The sequence below is a fragment of the Zonotrichia leucophrys genome, chromosome 1A, assembly GCF_028769735.1.
Source record: "Zonotrichia leucophrys gambelii isolate GWCS_2022_RI chromosome 1A, RI_Zleu_2.0, whole genome shotgun sequence".
Taxonomy (NCBI): domain Eukaryota; kingdom Metazoa; phylum Chordata; class Aves; order Passeriformes; family Passerellidae; genus Zonotrichia; species Zonotrichia leucophrys.
The window spans coordinates 9,830,917-9,852,572 of NC_088170.1; the positions used below are offsets into that span (position 1 = coordinate 9,830,917).

A 21,656-nucleotide genomic window follows, 5' to 3' on the forward strand; every position below is an offset into this window, starting at 1 on the left:
TATTTTTAATATTGTATGCTTCAAAACAAATCATAATTCTCTGAGCATAAATGAAAATAACTAAATGAAACAAATCAGTATTGTTTCCAGTTATCGGGTAAAATAATTTTAATAAAAGAGATAAAATGGATTTATTATTAGAAGCTGATATTCAAATTAAATTAAATGCTTGTGACATTATATTTTTAAAAATAATTTTTTTAAAATAGGTTTAAAGCTTCAATAATGCTACAACTTTTAGATTATTATCCACACCATCTAAATACTCTGTTTAGTATCCAGAGTAAGAAAGTGTCAGAAAAGCCTGGATGGAAATTCATCACTGACCTGGGACATGCAGTGCTGAGTTTTTGATCATATGATTGACAACTGGCAGGAGCCTGCATTGTTTCTCTGTTACCTAGTGAGTATATTTGCAAGGTATTAGGAGCATGACATATGTCGGTACTGGGCAAGAGAGAAAAAGGCTGAAAACCAAGCAGCAATAAATATTCCTATCCAAAAGAGTGCTTCCTGACAACACTGAGCTGGAGAAACAAGCAAATGCAAACAACCAAAGAAACAATCAAATTTTTAATAACCCTCATTCTCATGGAGCTGGCTCTGAGCACAGACTTCCCAATGTGCTTGTCCCTAAATGGAGCAGACAATTCCCAATCCCTTTTGGAATTTGAAACATCAATTTTGTGACTCCTGGGCCAGACTAGTCATAACAAGATAATTAATTAACTGGGAGTATTCAGATCAGGATCAAAGCAGTATGTGAAGCCTTTGCATGCCTCTTTTTGAAATGCTCTGATTAAACACTTGGAGTTCTTATCCTCTGGGAGTGGATAAGAACTCCATCTCTCCAGAAATGCTGCGCCTACCAAATAACACCAAATAAGTGGTGCTGTCCTCACCATCAAACTCTGACAAGCCATTCCTTCACCTTTCCCAGATCCTGTCCAACACAGATAAAGCATAAAAAAAATTTAAAAATAAATTTGAAAGGCAACACAATATGAAAATTATTTTCATGAGCCACAGTTCACCTATCTGATAAAACACTGACACAAACAGTTGAACACCAACAAATAGATATCATATTAAAGGGGCAGAAAGGGCACAAATAGCCCATGCCTGTCTCTCCATTTCAATCTACACAAAAAATCAAAACATTCACCATTTTGGAGTCCAAGAATCACACATAAACTTTGTGTGTGTGCATATGTACTGTCTCAATCAACATAAATTATCCAAATATATAAAAACTTTAAGTACTTTGAGTGCTTGAGTTAGGCACATTTGCAGGCCCCAACTGCTTGAAAATGCACATGAAATAAATGTCATGTTTGGTTGTGCAATCACATAAATTGCTTATTTCTTCAGCTCCTGACCAGCTGGACTGCATTTAGCCAGTGGGTCTCCTCTGACCAAGCCTGTTCCTAGGACTTACATGAGTTTTCCACCATACAAAATTAAGATTTACAGATGGAAATCCCTGCTGGACTGAGGCTTAAGGCCACCTTCCTGGGATGCACTGCTGCATTCCAGGCCTCTGAATATCTTTTAACAGCTGCTGTTGAAAAATTAACTATGACACAGTGGGATGAAGGCACATGCTCATGCCCAGTCCCAGTGCAGGCACTCATGGCCTGGGCAGATGTGGCTGTCAAATGAGGGCTCCTCTGCTTCCAAAAGGTCCAATCTCAGGCTGATGAGCCATTTCTCTGACCCAAACCCAACATCTGTATCTGGAAGCATAAAAAACGTAAGAGTGGTAGAGCTTTGCCACTGGAAGGCAAGAAATTCACCTTCCAGTCTCATTAAAAGATCATTATCACAAGAGCTCAAGGAATTTTAAGCACTTTTAAAGGTGTCATTTTTTTTCAAGTGAACTGGTTGTTAGTTTTTCTTGCCATTGAAATGAGTGGAGAGATTTATGGCAGGTGGCAACACCTTCCACACCTTGTGCTGGAGGCTCAGGTTTCATGGATGTCTGACTTCAGCCAAGTAGAGGGTGGCAAAAGTCGAAATCTCAGCGAAGGGGAAGATTGATGTGGGTACCCTGGAACACCTGCTGCTGAAGCCATTAGTGCTTGGGACACTCTCCTGCCTGCTCTGAGGATGGTGTGAACTGTCCTCCTGCCCTTTGCAGAAGGAGAACCAGGCCCTTACTGGACAAGATTAATAGGAGCAGGTCTGCCATTGATTGTGGGCTGCTGTCCTCACCATGTCAGAGGGCAGGCCAGGGGCTGAATTACAGCTACCCAGGGACTCCAGAATATGAGTAGGAATCAAACTGGCAGGTACCCACTGGAAATTAAAGCATGCTGTATCTGAGAGAAATCAATACAGAAATCAGAAAGACTTATGTTTCCAGTTACTTGCAGCCTGCAACAGTCCAAATCCTGCAGAGCTGTTTCATTAAAACATTTCTTTGCTTAGTCCAGATAAAGAATTCCTGCTACTTTGACCACTGGCAGTGAACTCATGTAATGCCTATTCCAGAGAAACGTGGATTTCTCAGACACCCAGAAAGAATAGGACCTCACACAAGGAGAAAAAATACTGATGTAACAACAGCGGTTTAAATTTACAGTTTGGCAAATAGTTCAGCTCTGTGGACCAGAGCTATGTAAGAAGTGAATTTTTTTGCAGAGATCAGAGAGGGAATTCAATTCTATCCATATGCCAAACAAAACCCTGGAGAACCAGTTCCTTCATCCCTCTCTGCGAGACAATAACCCCTTGTAGTGGATGAGTTTGCCTCATTAGGAAACATGTTGATGCTTGTATAGAAGATGGAGTTCTCCTCACTACTCTGCATCTCTTCAAACGTGCTGCATTTCCAACAATCTCAGATCTGCCAGGTTGGTTCCTTTTTGAAGAGTGTTAGCACCAAGGTTGCTGGGTACAGACTGTAAACATAAAATTTAAAAGCTTTAAAAACCCCACCAAATTCTATTACTATTATTATTATATTATTATATTATTACATTATTATATTACTATATTACTGTGTTACTATATTTATTATTATTATTATTATTATTATTATTATTATTATTATTATTATTATTATTATTATTATTATTATTATTTCTCATTGGTTCTAAGCCATCTCCTGTGTTTTCTGGATCCCAGGATGACTAGAGAGGTTAGCCAAATCAGTAAAATTTGATTGTGATTGAATTTTTCTGCTCTAATGAGGCAGAAATATCTACCTAGATCCTCAGACTACTACACACTCTAAATAGATTTGCTGAGTTTTCATTTCCTCTGAAAGAAAATCTTGTATGGCTTCTCCATCCCTCTGCTTGGAGATCCTACCCTAATGATTAGCTACATTCCACTTTGAACTGTTATTAATATTCCCCATATGTAATTAAAGCCTCTAATTCTACACAGAGACATCCTGACAAACAAGCAGCTGTCTGTCTTTTTTACTTCATTGTGGTTCTTGAAGGCTTGGCTCAGGTTATGTGTTTCTGGAATGCCAAATAAGGAATTCACTTTTCCGTCCATCAGTTTACACGCTGCGTGCAGTTTGATGGCATCTTGCTAATACAGCCTGGTTGCACTGTAATTCACCTTATAATCCATTGTATCAACACTGACTGTTCAATGTGTGACTTCCTAACCAGGTGGCTGGTGCCTCTTAGGTGCTGGGTTGCCTTGGGAGAGCTGCATTTTAAAATGTGTGCTCAGCATCCAAACCTGCCTGGCCTGGAGTTCCCAACTCCCATCATTAGATATAGCTTCCTTCACTGGAAAAAAAGCAAAAGAAATGCTCTGCTCAGGCAAAAAGGTGTCCATAGGACAAGAGGAAATGACCTCAAGTTGCTCCAGAGAATGTTTAGACTGGATATGAGGAAATATTTATTCACGGGCAGGGTTGCCAAGCACTGGGCCAGGCTGCCCGGGAAACTGGTTGAGCCACCGTCTCTGGAGGTATTTAAAAGACATTTGGATGTGGTGCTTAGGGACACCACATCCAAAGGTTTTTTGGAAGATGTGGCAGTGCTGGGCTGGAACTGATGATCCAGATGTTCTTTTCCAACAATCCCATGCTTCTATGGTCCTACATTTCAAATGTGAGATGTTGAGTCACACAAAAAGCCTGTGCTGCCTCCAGGCGTGCTGCAGGAGCCACTGGGGCACTGCTCACTTCTCTTTTGGACACTTTCAGTGCATGGATTAGATTATTTTATTTATTTTGCTTTTTTTTTTTTTGATGCCTCAGAAAGAGCAGGAAATTGGATCAGCACATGGCAGGCCTGACTGTTGGCTGCAGGACAGGCTCTGGATGCTGGAATTCTCCTCACTTGCCACTGAGCCATGCACATCTGACCGTGTCTCGTGTCCCCTGCTCTACCTGCAGATACCACAGGGATATCAATATTTTTACAGAGCCCTTTGAAATCTACCAGTGAAGGTGAAGGTGATGCAAGAAAAAACAAGACAATATCATAAGATGGGCACTGGGCTGCTGGTTGATGCACATTAATAAACCATGGATGAGTTCACAGGCACTTTTGCCAGTTTTTGGTCGAAATTACACCACAAGAAATTCACAGCAGGTAAGACAGCTAAAGGATGGGTGAAATAAGATCTACAATGGTGGTAGATTTCAGCAGAGGTTCTCACATAGGTGGAAGTGAAGTGCCTGTGAGGTGCCACTTGCCTGTTGGAAACTCGCAGGGAACTCTGCTGGACCTAAGAAACCCAAGAAAACAATCCCTCTCAGCCAGCAAACGCCCTCTGCTGTCATTATTAACAAGGGATTTTTCTACACTCACTATTCAGTTTGCCAGGTTTTCTGTAATATATGTAAGGCCTTAACTATAATGTTTAATGGAGTAGTATGGGAAATTTTTCAGTCTGAAAAGCAGAGTGAAAGGAAAACTGAAGATTATTGTTGAAGAAAAATATCTAAAATGCAAATTTTGTTTTCTGATCCCATACTCTGTCCAGTTTCTTGATCAAATCAGTTCATGCAGGCAGCAGCAGGCACATGCAATCTCACTGCCCTTAGCTTAAGTCATGGATGTAGGAATCTGCTCCTGCATTTTAGGGACAATGAGGGCTTTTGCCTTGACCTTCTCCATAGAAAAAAGTTTGAAAAGCAGGAAGATTGCCATTAATGGAACATAACTAGAAAATACCTGAAAAGCCAGCTTGAGTTTCAGTGTTACCTTCATACACCAGTGCATGTTTGCAGTCAATCATCTATTAATTAATCTATGATAGTTTAGATGTTACCAAGAGTGAAGGGGCAGCTCTCACAAACCAAACAAAAATAGGGGGAAAAAAAAGAATTAAAAAAGACTAATACACAGTTTTGTTTACATGTGGCACTTAGGATGCTTCAACAATCCATGGGGCAGTTTCTTGGCAAAAAAAAAAGCTAACTGCTGTTTGTAGTATTTTCCATTCTTTTTACACTCACTAAGCAATGCACTAATGGTCAACCCACTCATGCAGGTCTGTGATGTGTTAGAAGACATCAGCCCCATGGTAAATAGTGTGGATTGGTAACCCAGTGCTCTCCATGAGACAGCCCCTTCTGCACATGGCAGGGCAGTCTGACCCATCTGCCACCAAAATGCACATCTGGGGCCTGACAAGGTGGAGGCAGGTACTTGATGGGTGCTCAAAGTTCTGCCAAAATGAAAAACTTCCATTGGCGTCAAATTCAAGCCAGAATAAATGAATTAAATTATTTTTCTTCTGGAAGCTGAGTATCTCACCTGGTTTTCGTCCACTGAACAGCACACACACATGTAAGAACTGCACAGGCCAGGCAAGATGGGGTAGGTAAAAACATGTTGCTGAAATGCTCTAGTGTCACAGACATATTTTCTAAAAAATCCTTTCATTAGGATCTTTTCTCCTGAGAAGCTGGGAAACTTCAACTTCTCCATATTTTGCTGCTTTGGAACATGATTTGGAGAATTGTTTATCCAGCATGTGAAATTGGTTTTACTTGATGACCAATGACAGCCACCTGTGTCAGTGTTATGAGCAGTCACAAGATTTTATTATCATTCTTCTTCCTTTCTTTGCTACTTTTCCGGCCTTCTGATGTCCCCTTTCTCTCTTTCTTTTAGTTTAGTTTTAGTATATAATTTTCTTTTAATATAATATATATAATGAAATAATAAATCAGCCTTCTGAAACATGGAGTCAAGGTTCTCATCTCTTCCCTCGTCCTGGGACCCCTGCAAACACCACCACACTCTAGTTCTGCCTCCTTCACAGAGTTTGTGAGGCTCTTGATGTAATTTCTGCTTGCACGAGGCCTGAAGTCTAAATCAGAAAGATCAGCTTTATTTCTTGCTCGTGCATCATATTGGCTGAGTCAGATTCATTTTGGAGAAGACACTGACCACTGCCCAGGGCTTCGTGTCACCAAAGTGTCACAGCAATTCCTGCATCTGCCACAGCTGGAACGGGGCAGGTGGTGCCTTCCAAAGGCTCAGTGCTGCTTCTGCCACATCTGCAGCAGGGCTCTGCAGGAAAACGAAAAAACTAAACACGGTGGGGAAGGAAAAAACCCTAAAGGGACACTTTTAGAACAAATGACCTGGAGGCCTGCAAGTGTCACAGTCCCGTGTGAAAAGCTGTCCACTGGTGCCATCTTGTGGGTCCAGAGCCACCCCCGTGCCACAGAGGCTGAGCTCACTGCATCGAGGTCCAACCCTCCCCTGACTTAAAGCCTGGGTCTCTTTTAAGTGCTATTTAACGTGCTTCATATTTCTAAGAGCAAACATCCGTCCTCTTACCAAAGTACCAACCCTGAACCTTGAATTTTGCTCAGGCAGCATTGTGTTCTACTACATAAAATGACAACCCTGTACAAGTAAACAGGAATCACACAAAGGGCAACTATCAAAATCAACGAGTTTCATCAAACACATCAGCCCATCCCACCACTTATAGCTCTCCACAGAAATTATTTTTGTCTTTATTAATATCCAGGCCTACACACTGCAAAACGCAGAAGTTGGAACTGAAAGCAATTGAATGGAAATATTGCAGCACAAAAGACAGCTCCTATGAAGATACAAGCTGATCAGGTAACAGAAGTGTGAGAAAAAGTAGATTTATAGGTATTATCCTGACATAAGTGTCCACTGTTCTCTTTTTGCCTAAATTTAGTTCTTCTTCCCCAGGAAGAAAGTGTAAAATTACTGAGCCTTTCAGCTACATTCCCATTTAGAAAAAGAGCTGGAGAAGTGAAATTTTATTTATAAAGTGATAACACCTAAAATAAATGGCAAAGCTATGTTTTTTAGGTCAGTACAGAACTGCTGGATAAAAGTGGAGCTCCTCATATTGGTGGGGGAAGAACCCTACAAAACTTAATAAAAATTAATCAAAAGCACAAATCCTTTATTAACTCTTTTATGGTCCAAATGAATCCACTGCCAACAGTAAAATGTGCACCTGGCAATCCTAGTACCACATGTCAGGATCTGTGCTAAGATATGTTAATTTAAGTGATTAAGGATTAACAACTTGGTCAACAGGTGCACCCTCATGTGGACTCTATCAGCCAGCCAGGCATTCACTCAGAAAATGTCCTTTTATAAAGAACATTGGTGAAAAAAGCAGACAGCAGCTTCATGCAGTTGGCAAATCTCTTCCCTTTCTAGCTTAGGGATGCATCAACCGTGGTACAACATCCCCTAAATTCTGATTGCAGATATGCATAAAACTTACAGTGAGTGTTGTCACAATGGGATCCTCAATGTCCACTCACAGACAAAAGCCTTGATCCTATTCTTGAATATATCAGCTTGAAACTGCAGTAATTCCTTTGACTAGCATCATGGAGAATAGAATGTGTTCTATAGCTGCTAGATTTCTTCAAGAGGCAATGACTGTATATCACTAACTTCAAAAGGAAAAAACTAGGCCAATATAATTTTTTACCCTTTCCTCTTCATGTGTTTGTACAATATCTTAAACGAAAAGCTATGCAGAGGGAAGAGTTTCTGTGCTGGAAAGCATTGCTGGATAACAAAGGCATGTTCATGAGACAGGCAAGTCTAGCTGTTAGCGTGCTGTAATGCATAACCATTGTTGTACATGTAATTATTGTAACTGGTCCAGTCATCTGCACACTGATATTCTTGATTAGACTGAATGTAGGGATGATAAATTGTTTCTTTTCCCAAGAAATAAGCTGGAGCAAGTCTCTTTAGAACAACAGCACTGAACTGGTACGTCAGCTTCCTACGGATCTTAATGATTTCCCCTGTTCTTCCATAATTCCTCAGTGCTCTGGCCATTTTCTGGTAAGTCATGATCTTGCGGTTCCCCTTTCTTTCTCCCCACAGTTCTGCAAGTTTCTCCTTGTTTTTGGAGACAAACTGGAAGACACCATTTGGCTTATCCACCCACTGGATGCAGTTTGCCATAGCTGGATCATAGAGAGACTCATGGAGGTATTCAAAGAGTCGAAGCTTTTTTCTACCTGTAAGAAATAAATCACAAAAGGTCTGAACTGAACTCGTGTGTCACTGTCATATTTTCTGAAAAATCCCTTTGCCAGGATTTCTTCTCCTGGGAAGATGAGAAGCCTCAGCTTCTCCTGTGTTTGCTGCTCTGGAATGTGGTCAGGAGATTGGTTATCCAAACTTGTGAATTTTTTTTACCTAATGACCAATCACCATCAGCTCTGTCGGACTCTGAGGAGTCAATCACAGGTTTTCATTATCATTCTTGTTAAGCCTTCTGTCTGTATCCTTCTCTTTCTTTAGTATAGTTTTAGTATAGCATTCTTTAATATAATATAAAATCATAAAATAATAAATCAGCCTTCTGAGAACATGGAGTCAGATTCCTCATCTCTCACCTCGTCCTGGGGATCCTCACAAGCTCAACACTTGTGCTTGTTTTAAAAGATGAGCAGTTGTCTTTTTCCTGGAAAGGTCTTACAGGCAAAAGCATAGATAAATCTAGTAGGTTGTCCCAAATTAAAAGATCACTATAAACTGTTCAGTGGAAAACCAGCAACAGCAATTTGATCACAGAGATTTGAGCAACACAGAATCGTGGGAAGGGACCCAGAAGGATCATCAATTCCAACTCTTAAGTGAATGGCTCATGCAGGGATCAAATCCACAACCTTGACATTATCATCACCACACTCTAATTCTGAACATATCTGTGGTGACAGAAGGGGATTTGGTCATCACAGCTTCAAGAGAAGGTTATGTGGGGATCATGACAAATATCTGGTGACTTTACTGTGTGGTAGGTCTCAGAAGCATCAGTCTGCAGACACATGCTGTGCAGATGCACACTCAAGGAACACACAGTAGGAAATTACATCCTCAGAGAGGGCAGGAAAGAGGTTCTGGAGAGCCAATCTGAATGTTTGAATAAATGGTTTCCCTGTTTATTCAAAACTCAGAGATTTTGAGATGATGGTTTTGTTGGGTTTGTTTCAGGAATGTTTTGGTGATGCAAGGTAGTCTCTGATATAAGAAAGGGTTAGTGGGTGAGCAGGAAAAGCAGGTTAGTTTTTAACCAGAAACCTCATGTAATCAAGAAAGAGCTAGATCTTCTGGTAGCCTGTGATATTGTAAAAATCTGCAGAAGTGTCAGTTTGCATTCCCATGCAGAAAAGAACAAGCTTGGTACTAAAATATTTGCCTGTTAAATAAGTGCTTCTCTCCACAAGCTCAGTTCTCAAACTTCAGTTTCCTAGTGAGGCTTATTTAGTTTCACATAGATCTTGTGGATTCTACTCTATGAAGCGTTTCTAGTTCCCTTCCCAAAGCCAAGGGTGATCAAGAAGCTGCTGGAAGGAGGAAGAATTTAAGATTATCAGACAAAGAGGAACATTTTGCAGAAGAGAGAATCTGTGCAGAAGAACATCTTCCACTTTAACCAAAGTGGAAATAAGCAGCTGCACCTAAAGTTCATAAAGTCTTGTCTTGTGTGGCTATTTTAAACTAGGAACAGGGGAAAAGTGACAGTTGCTAAGGAACACTGAGGTCAAGCCAAGACATCTGTCAGGGATGACAGTAACTCTGTAGCTGGTGATAAGGAAAGAGGAGAGAAGTAACAGTCAGATTGGGAAGAAGAAGAGCCTGAAATCAGAGGTACTTTCCAAAAAATTAATAAAGTTTCATTATCTAAGTGGAAATTGGCCTGAGGCCAGAAGGACATATTCTAGTAGAAATACATAGAGATTAGTAAGAAGCTTAAAAGTAAACCTGTGAAGGACAGTGCCTTGTCACAGTGGGCACTTCTTAGGAGGTGACCCCCTTAGGTCCCCCCAGCCTGAATTATCCTACAAACTTACAGTAGAACAAACAAGACCAAGGGAAAATCCAAGGACTACTGTGGACTAAATTTCTGCTGGAAAAGAATAGTGTAGCCATGTGTGCAGCAGCACTTGATTTAGTGCTGTTTGGCCTCTCAGCTCAGTGGTCATTTCTGCCCAAGTTTTTATTCCTAGACACATCACCTTTAGCTGATGTCTTTGTTGGAGAGGGCTAATTTGCTCTTATGTGTTCATGCAGCTGTGTTTGCAGAGGCCAGCTGTTATCCCCAAAGTGCTACACACCAGTCTGAGATGGGGTCAGTTATCAGATCTCTGTACTCTATCTCATTGCATAAGGCAGTGATGTTCATTTCCAGCCCCTAAACATCAGTCCAAGCCAGCAGGTGAGTCCCTGCAGGTTTCTTATGTGGTGACTGGAGACAAGCAGGTTCCTCCAGAAGGTGTTTCAGAGCATCTGCATTAGATTTCATTCTGAATGGTCCTGAAGCCACCTAATTGTCTCAGGGAAAAGGCATCCAATTCAATTCTGAAATGCCTCTCTTGAGTGCCTCCACTCCTTGAGCATGAGCTCGGATCATGGAATGGTTTTGTTGTGACTGAACTGGATTTTTTCAGAGGAAACCTATCTCAAAAGATACTTTCCAAAAGCATATCTACATCAGTGTACCCTTCAGAACTTGTGACCAGCCTAAAGATTGCCCTAAATAAAATTTTGTGAAACACTTTAAACACAGGATTTGGGCCCTCAGTGCTGATGTTTTTATCTACAGATCTATTCCTAAAAAGCCACTCTACTTGCTAGTGTACAGAAGATCTCTTATGTCTCAACAAGAAACTAGAAGGGCTAAATTCATTCAGTACAGGGAAAATAGTCCCCAAATCACAGTTTCTGGCAGGAATATCACCATGGACCCAAATAAATCTGTAAGAGGGCATAAAATGACCCCATAAGAACAGTTAATCACTGTTAATCACAGTGATTAATAGTTAATAACAGTTAATAACAGTTAATCACAGTTAACCCAAATATGTGCAGGTTGTCTTCTGAAAAGGAAGATTTATGACAGTGTACAAGAAACAGCAAACAGGAAATGAAGTTTAACAGAGCAGTAATAACTGAAGGTCAAGTCAGATACTGACATGTAAAATTCCCAAATGCAAGCCTGGATAAGACTTGGAAAAGCAACATTTCTCTGTTTGAAAGGTTTTCATTTGCAATGGTGAATTTCAGCAATCTGAAGTTGAAAACTGCAAAATAGATGGTGGCTACTCTTCTCACCATCCCAAAGAATCTGTGGTAGCAATAGCAGTAATAGCAGTAGCAGTAGTAGTAGTAGCAGCTATTAAACAACAGAGACCACAGTGCTCAGCATCAATGGGCAGAGACACCACCAAAAACTGACACCATGTGGTTAACACTGAAAAAGGGGGATTTCAAAAACCCAGCTAAATCAGGAAGCTACTTGAGAAGGACCCATGGTCAAAAGTAGGTACAACAGCTCAGAGCTGAAGCTGTGAAAATCTCATCCAGCAGCCACAGAAAGGATGGTGAGTCCCTTCCCGCCAAAAACCCAAATAATGAATGCAATAAAAAAATGAAGTACTGCAATGACAATGTCACATAACCAATTCTTTGCAAAATAGGTATCAGTTCAATTAAACTCAACCAGAAGGAGCAGGAAAATAGCCATAAAATGCTATTTTGCCACTAGAAGTCACAAAAGCTGAAAGGTGATTTGAAAAGTAAACTAAGAAAGGCATAAAATCCAGCGTGCAAAAATATTCATGTATGTGAAAAACCTTTAAGAAAATTACTGCTTATTGGGCCACATGAAATAAAATATGTGGTATAAATGGATAAAGATTTTGTTGATAGCTAGATTTACTTATCTGCATCAGACTTCATCCTAAATGATGTGAAGTGAAACATATCTCTGGTTTCATTTTCCATGTGCTAAGCAATGGTGGAATAATTTAATAATAGATTTATCATGTTTTATAATCTTATAACATTTAGCAGATGGAATTTGAACGCTAGCAGTCGTATCCTTGTCACTAGTAAATGTTAATTTTTTTTTTCCTGTTGAAACTTTAAAAAAAGTAGGTAAAGGAGAAAGCATGATTTGCTAAGAGGATTTTTTAAGTAACACAAATTACACATCAATATATGATCTTTTTACAGACCTTTCCCTGCTTTTGGCTGGCCACCAGCAGCATGCATCACTTGACTTTCTGGAGTATTCTGCAGTGTATGGTAGACAGTCTCATCTGCATAAAAATCCGCTGCACTGTTCTTCAAGAATTAAGACAACAAGAAGTTACTAACAGAGTACATTCTCTGAATAAAAAAAAAAACCAACAAAACTTGTGGCAAATAATTGCCTGAAGCCTTCAAAATGCAACTTTTCATCGCCTCACCCATGGGAGGCTTTTCTCAGCCATGAAGGCACTCAGTGCAGTGTACCAGTAACACGCAGCACTCATTCTTGGTCAGGGCAAGAGCTGCCTACCAGAGGAGAAGCTGAGAGGGAAAACAGCACAACAGCATCACCCTGGACCTTCAACCCTGCTGCTGGAACCAGAGCAGAGCAGCTTCCAGAGCTAGGAAAATACAAGGGCCACCTCACAGTAGCCCCTACAGACTCCGTAGCTCCCATGCTGGGTTGTTGTTAATCTGCTGGGTGAAAATGAGCTTTTGTGGAATCTGCTCCCCTGAAATGATCTCCCCTGCAAAATTCATTTTCCATCACTCCTGGAGACCACACTCCCAATGCTTTTATATGGACTCTAATAGCTGAAGCTGTGTTCAGATAATGCTGGTCTTTCCAGAACTTTTAGAACAAACTGCTGTTGGAGAAATCAAAGTCATGGCTCTTTTTCACAGTGACAGAAGCGTTGGAAGTTGCTGTTCTCTGCCTGTTCCCAGGTAATACAAAGAAGCCTTTTGTCCTCTAACTAATTCTCTAGTAGGTTTGCTTGTTAGCTGTCATGTTATGTGATGAAACCACAGAAAGCATCAGAAGCAAACTGCTGACTCCTGAAAAGACATTATTAATCACATTTTGCAAATATTTCCCAAGGCAGCTTCATCTGAATCATGCCTGGCCAGACCAAATTTCTGTTAGTGTTAGCATAATGATTTGTATCAGAAATCCCAAATGAGCAATCAGCCTTCCAGTTGTGTCTGACTGTTATTAGAGGTGAGCTCACTCACAATCACGTTTCTCCAGCTGTACCCTTGCTCCTCCACAGATGGTGCTGCACAGTAACTGGGGCTTGCTTGGAGGTGGTGGTGATGGTTGATCACAGCCAGGCAGTTTTTATAACCTGGGAATTAGGAGGGGGGAGCAAAAACCAAGTGAGTAATAAAGAGAGAAGAAGGAAAAAAAGAAAAACACAACAGCAAATAATTTGACATGGTGCTGGGCCTGTCAAAAAGCATTTATCCTGTGGCTGTCTTCTAAATAATAAAGTGTCCAGAGCCAAGGTGTTCCACATCAGTAGGTTATCCAGCAAAATCTGTGCTGCTGCTGATCACACCCTTGGGCTGGTTTTGTTAGCCCTCACAAGCATGGAAAAATGGAAAGCAATTTTTTAAAGATAAAATGTCAAATATTTCATAGCATCATGAAATTTTTTGGTTACTGGAGAACTGAGGTCCATGCAGACCACCAGACACAGGTGGTGGCTATCCAGTATGAGTTGGAAAAGACATAGGTGGGGGTTATCCAACATGAATTGGATAAATATAGACTGTAATAATACACCTAGAAAGGAAAAGGGACTGTCAGGCAGTTCTGTAGGCCATTAGTATAATGCAAGTCAGAGATTCCACTGGTGAATGAAGTAAAGGAACACCAGAAAATCTGCAGAGCCTGAAAGAATGACACAGAAGGAACCCAAGAACTTGTGATGCTTAAAGAAGCGGAGGAAAACACCAGACTAAAGACATTTGAAAAAATTACCCACTTCAAGTGGTCAGAAGAAGATATTGGAGGGTATGGGTACATCTATTGCAATTGGAAATGTGGGTGAAGCTGGGGACAGACTAAACACTGCATTGCAAGGGTTTAATAACTCCATCAGCCCTAACAACATATATAAGGAAGAATATTGCAAGAAATTAGATATAGTGAATCCTCCAGCATGTGTAAATTACCAGTGCAGTGGAGACAAAAAATTGTTAACACCTGAAGATACAGCCCTACTGGTCTTATTTACATTTCATTTTATAGTAGATAATATGTAACTCAACTTCCTCATATGAAAGGCATTTCACACAAAAGACAGCAGATATTTTTTTTTCTGTGCATAGAAGGTTTGTGATGTAGCCTCCTATTCTCCTTTTCTTGCATTTCTGCTTACTGTGTAAAAACAAAAGCATAAATTTTAAATTTTATAGTAATTTAGTTACCAAAACCTTGCCAGAGCTGGAACAATTTACAGCTTCCTTGCATTGTAGGTTTTGTAAAGTATACAACGCTTGAAGTCAAGAAAAACAGTTTTCTATTAATTATCCAGACTCAAACGATCATTCCTGCATTAAAATATTTAAGGTTATTATTAGTGCACAAAAAATTAAATGAGGAAATTAATTGCACTTACTGGTCTTTTTTTTTTTTTTCCTTTTACACTGGTATTCATGGCATAGCAGAGGGCATTTTGAAGTTGAACATTCAAACTGGGAAGAGGCTGTTGCACAGCAGTCATATATCCTCTGATAATAGGAAAAGTGAGCTCAATGCACCTGGGCTGCTGCTGGGAGGAGGGTAAAAGGGGCCATTCCAAGATTTTCCCTGTGCTGTGACTTGGAGGATATTCCCCACACTGGGGAGCACTCATGGAAGGGTAAAATCTCTTCAAACAAATTTCCTCCTTTTCATCCTCACAAAACATCCCATTAATCCACTTTGGGGAACTTACTCCCCCACCTGTGTGTTTCAAGTGTGCTTTGCTGTAAGAAAGGAGCTGGGAAATGAAGCAGAAGGAGGGTGTTTGTTACCTGGTGGGCACTGCATTTCTCTGTCAGAGTGCTGCTGCAGCACTTCTAGAGCATCCTCAAAAGCCTGGCCCAGCACGTCGTGGTCAGGAAAGCTCTGCAAGAACGTTTTGCTGTCAGGACCCAGAAAAAAACCAGGCTGGTTCTTGTCAATCATCCCATCCTATTTATTATCCTAAATAAATACAGTGGTGCTGTAGAATACACATCCTCCTGGAACTGATCTCTGGCAGGCGCCAAGGCATCGCCACAATCTTTTACTATTATGAGAAAGTTCTCTCTCCTTTGAGGTCAGTGAGACAATTCACGCAGGCAGCATTATTCAACTCTGTCAAATGCTTCAAGGTTCATTTCCTTAATTTGCAAAAGGTGTTTACATAAAGGGTGTTACTGCTGCTGGAGAGTTTTATAGTCTGTAATACAGACATATTTGTATCACTTACATAACATTGTTTATCAAGCCAGAGGTATCTTTCAATAGCATTGACATGACAAAAATAATTACACATAATTTCTGAAGCAGTTATGCAGAGAAAATGCTACACTGTGCCACTACAGGAAACCAAGTGTGCATTTGCAGAAAACTGTTCATTATAATTTTAGAACACCTTGTTGAAAAAAGCCAAAGACACCCTCAAATTTGAGTTTGACAGAGTCTTCTGCACCATATTTAAAACACTCAATAATGAAAGAGAATATAGGTGTTGTAGACTTACCATTATTTAGATATCAAGACTTGAATCCTGTTTAAAAGAACCAATATTTTAATATTGTTTGTTTCAAAACAAATCATAATTCTCTGAGCATAAATGAAAATAACTAAATGAAACAAATCAGTATTGTTTCCAGTTATTGGGTAAAATAATTTTAATAAAAGAGATAAAATGGATTTATTATTAGAAGCTGATATTCAAATTAAATTAAATCCTTGCGACACTGTATTTTTTAAAAATCTAGTTTTTAAAAATAAGTTTACAGTTTCATTAATGCTATAACTTTATAATATTATGCGCACCATCACAAATACATTTTTAAAGACATTATATAGTGCAAATGTGTTATTGTAGACATCAAGTCTCAGTCAACCTAACTTCTTATTTGCCCAAGAAAATACTGACCTACATTAAATGCATGTGTTTGTCCCTTTCGTTCACAGCCAGTTGAAACAAGTTTAGAGTTTTTTCTAATATAGATTAGCCTATGACTGTATAAGAACACACATAAACACTCAGACTAATTGTGAGTTATAAAGGCAAATTTGATTGCTTAATAAACAGTGTAAATAGACATATTTTCAGCCATTTTAACATGAACAATATTACTCAGAAACATATCTTTAGTACCTCCTTTTCAATTTATATTTCTTAAAGAAAACAATAATCAGATTTTTTTGCCTTGCTGATTTTTTTCCCATTATCATTTACATTATTATTTCAAAGCTGTAATCAAAATAATTGATATATTAGTATTTTACTTATTAAATACTTGATTATTGTGTATGATGTTTCAAAATACAAAGGAGACACAGGATACACAAATATTACTGAGGAAGAATTTCATCCAACACTAACTGTGAATGTTCTCAGCTGGGAATTTTGCCTCAGGTAAGTATGTTATAGGGTACAGTCAAAAATTGCATGAGTGTTTTTAAATCTTCACAACTATATGGTGGAATCCTAGAACTCAGTGAAATCAGGGATATTTCTCCCTGAGTACAGTGCAATAAGTATTTGAATCATCTGATCCAAATCTATTCTAAAACCAGAATGGACAATGTCAATCTGCAATGGTGGCCACAGATTCCTGGGGCACAGGGCTACAGAAATTAAAGACAGGAATCTGCTTTGTAACATATTTTCCCCATAATTTTAAGTAATTCACTTTCCCTAAAGTGATTTTTTTCTAACTCAGACTCCAAACTGATACCTTGACAGAACATCTACAGCCACCTCAATGCTTTGCAAAGTCTTAAATGCACAAGTATAGGCAAGGCACTGTTGAATGGTTCTATCACTTGCATCAATGAATTCGTACCAAAAAAGAAAAAGGCACACCTTTAGCAAGCTTAAAAAAAAAAAAAAAAACCAACCTGGGCACTTACCTAGAAATTCAGTTCCACACACAAAACAAGAATCTGTCTGGTTTTGGAAATGAAAGAAAGACTGAGTTCCCACAGCAAAGGGCTGGCAAAGGGGCTGCATTAAATAGCTGATTTTGGGGAAGTGTTTTGTCTAGGGATTTTTTTGAGAGTATAGGTACAGTAAACTGCCAGCATGTCCCTTCATTCTGCACAAAAGAGGGTGATTTATACTGAAATAAATAAAATTAAATGTTTTAACAACTGTCCAAAACATGTGGGGTTTAAGCATGGGGAGCTTTTGTCTATGACACCTTCTAACAAGTCTGTCACTGGTATTGTGGTAGGATGAATCTAGGGCAAAATTCCACATCCTTTATCTGTCCCACACAGGCTGCACTGGACTTTGAGCTTTTATCTGAACATTCTTGTTAGCCCAGTGTAAGGAGTGGACCAAACTAGACCTCGAAATAAAAGTTTGAAGGAATTTCAGAGTTCTGCTTCAAGGCTCATGTTTGTAGCTCATGCCCAGCATCCAGTACATTTTCAGACAAGCTGTAGTTGATGATCTGCCAAACACTTTCTGAGCAGCTCCAAGATATGCTGTTGCATCCTACAGGAACAAAACTCTGTGTATTTCAGCTCAGAGCTTCTTATTGCTGACAAAATCTAGTCTGTGCCATAGCTTTTTCCAGCCAAGTCTTTCAGAGGCACATTTTGCAGAATTTCCTTGGCATTTGCCACAAAACTGCTGTAGAATAGTAATTACCTCTTACATTAGTTATGTATATTTTCTCAACCAAGAACCTAGACAATAACTAGACTTGTTATTAAAGTTCTGTGAAAGCAGTTTGAAGCCACCAACCATTTCTGCTAGTTTCACATGCAAGCTGCCTTTTCAAAATTTGCACCAAAAAGTTTCAGGATATATTTTTTTTAATGAAATACATTAATATATGTATGTATTTTTTTTGAAGTTCAGGTTCTATTTTGCATTGCTTCTCTGCTCTGACTTGGGCTGATAAAAGAAAATTAACTGGCAACCAGAGGGGACAAGGAGGGAATGTGACAAGGAGAGAAACAAGGGAATGAGGGAACAGCAAAGTCAGAGGACTTGGAGGTGTTCCATAACTGAGCAGCCACAACACCAAAGAGATTGTGGCCCACAGAATGACCACAGTGGAGTAGAGAAAATTAGTAAGAAGGAAGCAGCAGTGGAAGAAAAGGGTGAGAAACAAGGATCAGCAGAGGGAAACCACAATGTCTTGACCCCAAACCCCTGTGCCACTCATTGCCTCACCAAAGGAACTGAGCATAACCTGTGGAGATAACAAGAGGGGAGGAGATGTGTCTGGAGTGCAGCTGAGCCTGGGAAAGGGGAAGGAAAAATACTTTAATGTTTATCTTCTTTGCTTCCCAATACCCAAATCAGCAACAAAATGTATTATATCAATAAGTTAAATTCCCAAAGTGCACAAGTGGTGAGAGTGGCTGCATGCACTAAAGGAGGGTGAAGGTCAAGAGATGAAAACTCTTTTGGTGGTTTTACCACCACTAAAATGATCCATCTTCCCAAATCAAACTGCTCTATTGGAAAGTTCTTGTTTCATATGCGAGGCTACAGCAGAAGGTAGGCAGGTCAGCAAAAGGTTTGTTTTCAGAGGAAATGGGAGAGTGCCATACACGGCACAAACACACAGCATAGGAACAAGAGCATATTCTGACTTGTAGGGGAGTTTTAAACTCTGGATGGGAGGATGGATTCCAGATAAAAGTCTGAGGAAGAGAACTTACTCTTCACATCTTTATGTCTCAATTGATGTGCCTGATAAAAAAATCTGAGTATCTGTTAGAAACCACAACATCGAGCTCTTCTCCTGCCTCCATGTTTTAAAAATAAACTTCAAACAACAGAATTATTGTTTAAGTTTCAGAACTTTCTTCTATCTCTGCTTGGCATAAAGGATACCTCACAGTGATAGCACAGTAGAAGCATTTTCACATAAAACCCAGAAATAGTGTATTACAGCATTTGTCAGAGTTTGAGAAAGCATAAAGATTCTTGCATGAGTCATTGTTCAAATATAGAATAAAAAGAAGTCTTGCCCTTCCTAAAGGAATTTAAAACTTGAAATGGCAAATTTTCTCACTCGGCATTTGTGGATTTCTTGAAGTTTTTTGAACATCAGGCAATTTGCAACTGCCCAAATAGACCCCTCAAAATAGAGGGCACTGCATAAAAAAAATATCCTGAATGTGACAGCCACAGAGCTTTTCTGTGTTTCCATACTTGTTCTGGCCCTTGTCAGATGCCTTTGCCCCTACTCTTCTGGCCAAGCAGCTCTGTAATAACCTTTGCCTTGAATCCTCATGGGTGTAGATTCACAATAATTACACCACCACAAATATTTTCCCCCTCAAAGTGGAAAAGTTGAGGGATCACCTGCCTGTGCTCACCTCCTGAATCTAACCATGCTGACCAGTGAACTTCAAAATCTTATGCTCCATTCAAGGCTCAGAAGAAACTGGAAAGTTTCTTGCAGCAAGGATGAAGCCTTTGCCCAATGCAGGAGACGCTTCTTCTTTTACATGTAGTGTGCAAAATCTAGGCATGAATATCTCACAGTGAATGAGCCTGCAGTCTGAACTTCAAATTAGTGGCCTCAGAAAATCCCTGAATTCAAATTCCTAGCCCTGGAATATGAAGAAAATTCTCATTCAAAAAAAACCAGCAAAACAACAAAACAACTACAATCAAACTGCCAAACAAAGACAAAAAAGGAAATAAATGCATCTTTTTACTAGCCTCAGTACTATTGTTTACCATGATTTTGGTCAGATAATTTAGAATACAATACATACAAAAATACCTCAAATAAAATGAAAGGGAAACATAAAAACAAACAAAAAACCAATTGTGGCATCATATCATATTAGCAAATCAGATTACGAAACTGACTTTCAAAGTCTCCTATTTGTGTTGGAAAAGTTTAGTCTATACATTAAAAACCACATTTTTTTATTATTTCAAGTACCAAAAGATGAGGATATATCATACTTTCAAATTTCAAGGCCTCACTTGCCTTACACATAATTCTACAGATGAGAAACTCTCTACAATGCAAAATATAGACTTTTATTATAATTGGTGGAGTTATAGTGTTGTTTCCTTAGCTGGTGGAAATTGGTATAGAGCCACCAAAGGCAAAGAATCAGTGATGATTTCTGCAAACAGAGGTTGACACCATTATTATTTTCACTACAGTAAGGGGAAACATGCTGTGCCAGCATTAATGCTGCACATAATTCCCTGAATCCCTGATTTGTTTTACATTTTTGTCTACCTTATAAAGCATTGCAGTGGGTTACCAAAAGAATGTAATTTTGGCATTTTAATTCTCATAAGAGCTCTTTATAATTATTTACGGGGCCTTAGTTTTTGAAAGAGCTTTGCCCAAACATTACCTCCAAGTACATCTCATGTGTGAAGCTTTTTACCTTAAAATAGACAAGATATTGAAAATATTTCAGAAATTGAATTTTAAGCCTGAAATGAGAGATTATCTCCATCAGACTAATTTCCTTACCATTAAATATGAAACACTTGCATGTCCCATTGGAGGCCAACTCAATGTGGATTGTAAATTATGATCCAACATTAAGATTTATTTATTTAGATAACTTTACAGTTTAAGATAAAGTTTAGATAACTTTAGAGCTGTAATAGATTTCACTAAGAACCATTGAATAATTACAGTCATTAAATTAGACATTGGGATAAACTATTGCAGAGGTTAGGTCTAAGCATGGAATTACCTCTTCCAGGGCTTAAAAAGAGAAAATCAGCATGGAAGCTGAAGTTGCATGAGTGGGAAGATCAGTTTTTCAATGGAAAAACCACATCTAAAGGGCTTCCAGGGATTAAAAAGAGAAGATCAGCATGGAAGTTGAGGTTGCACGAGTGGCAAGATCAGCTTTTCAATGGAAAAACCACATCTAAAGCCCCCGTCTTACAACCAGCATATTGGTCCAAATGCTCATGTCAGCAAGGCTTCTCAGGGAGCTTCTTCTTTGGCTTCATCTAACCAAAGGAAGTGAATTTCTGATGGGAAACTCCGTTGAGATAGAAAACCAGAAACCACAACAGAAGCAAAAGGAACTAATCACAAAAAGTGCATTGGGGAAAAATACAAGAACCAGTCCTAACTAAAAGAAGACTCTGAAGTGAAATATAAACAAATAATTTTGATTCATTTACAGGTATAGTGAGTACTGTCAAATAGTGGGATAAC

General features: G+C 39.3%; 1 protein-coding gene across 1 annotated transcript in view; it reads right to left on the bottom strand.

Annotated features, from left to right (window-relative positions):
- Positions 1–6,482: 6,482 nt before the first annotated feature.
- The window catches only part of SPIC (Spi-C transcription factor), a 49,723-nt gene continuing 34,549 nt past the window's right edge, over positions 6,483–21,656 (bottom strand). Inside the window, exons 2-6 of the mRNA XM_064737359.1 lie at positions 16,004–16,030; positions 15,291–15,384; positions 13,503–13,615; positions 12,473–12,581; positions 6,483–8,467 (exon numbers count right to left, since the gene is read on the bottom strand). Coding sequence (XP_064593429.1) covers positions 8,040–8,467; positions 12,473–12,581; positions 13,503–13,615; positions 15,291–15,384; positions 16,004–16,006 — 747 coding nt within the window. The 5' untranslated portion in view covers positions 16,007–16,030 and the 3' untranslated portion in view covers positions 6,483–8,039. The remainder of the gene's footprint in view (positions 8,468–12,472; positions 12,582–13,502; positions 13,616–15,290; positions 15,385–16,003; positions 16,031–21,656) is intronic.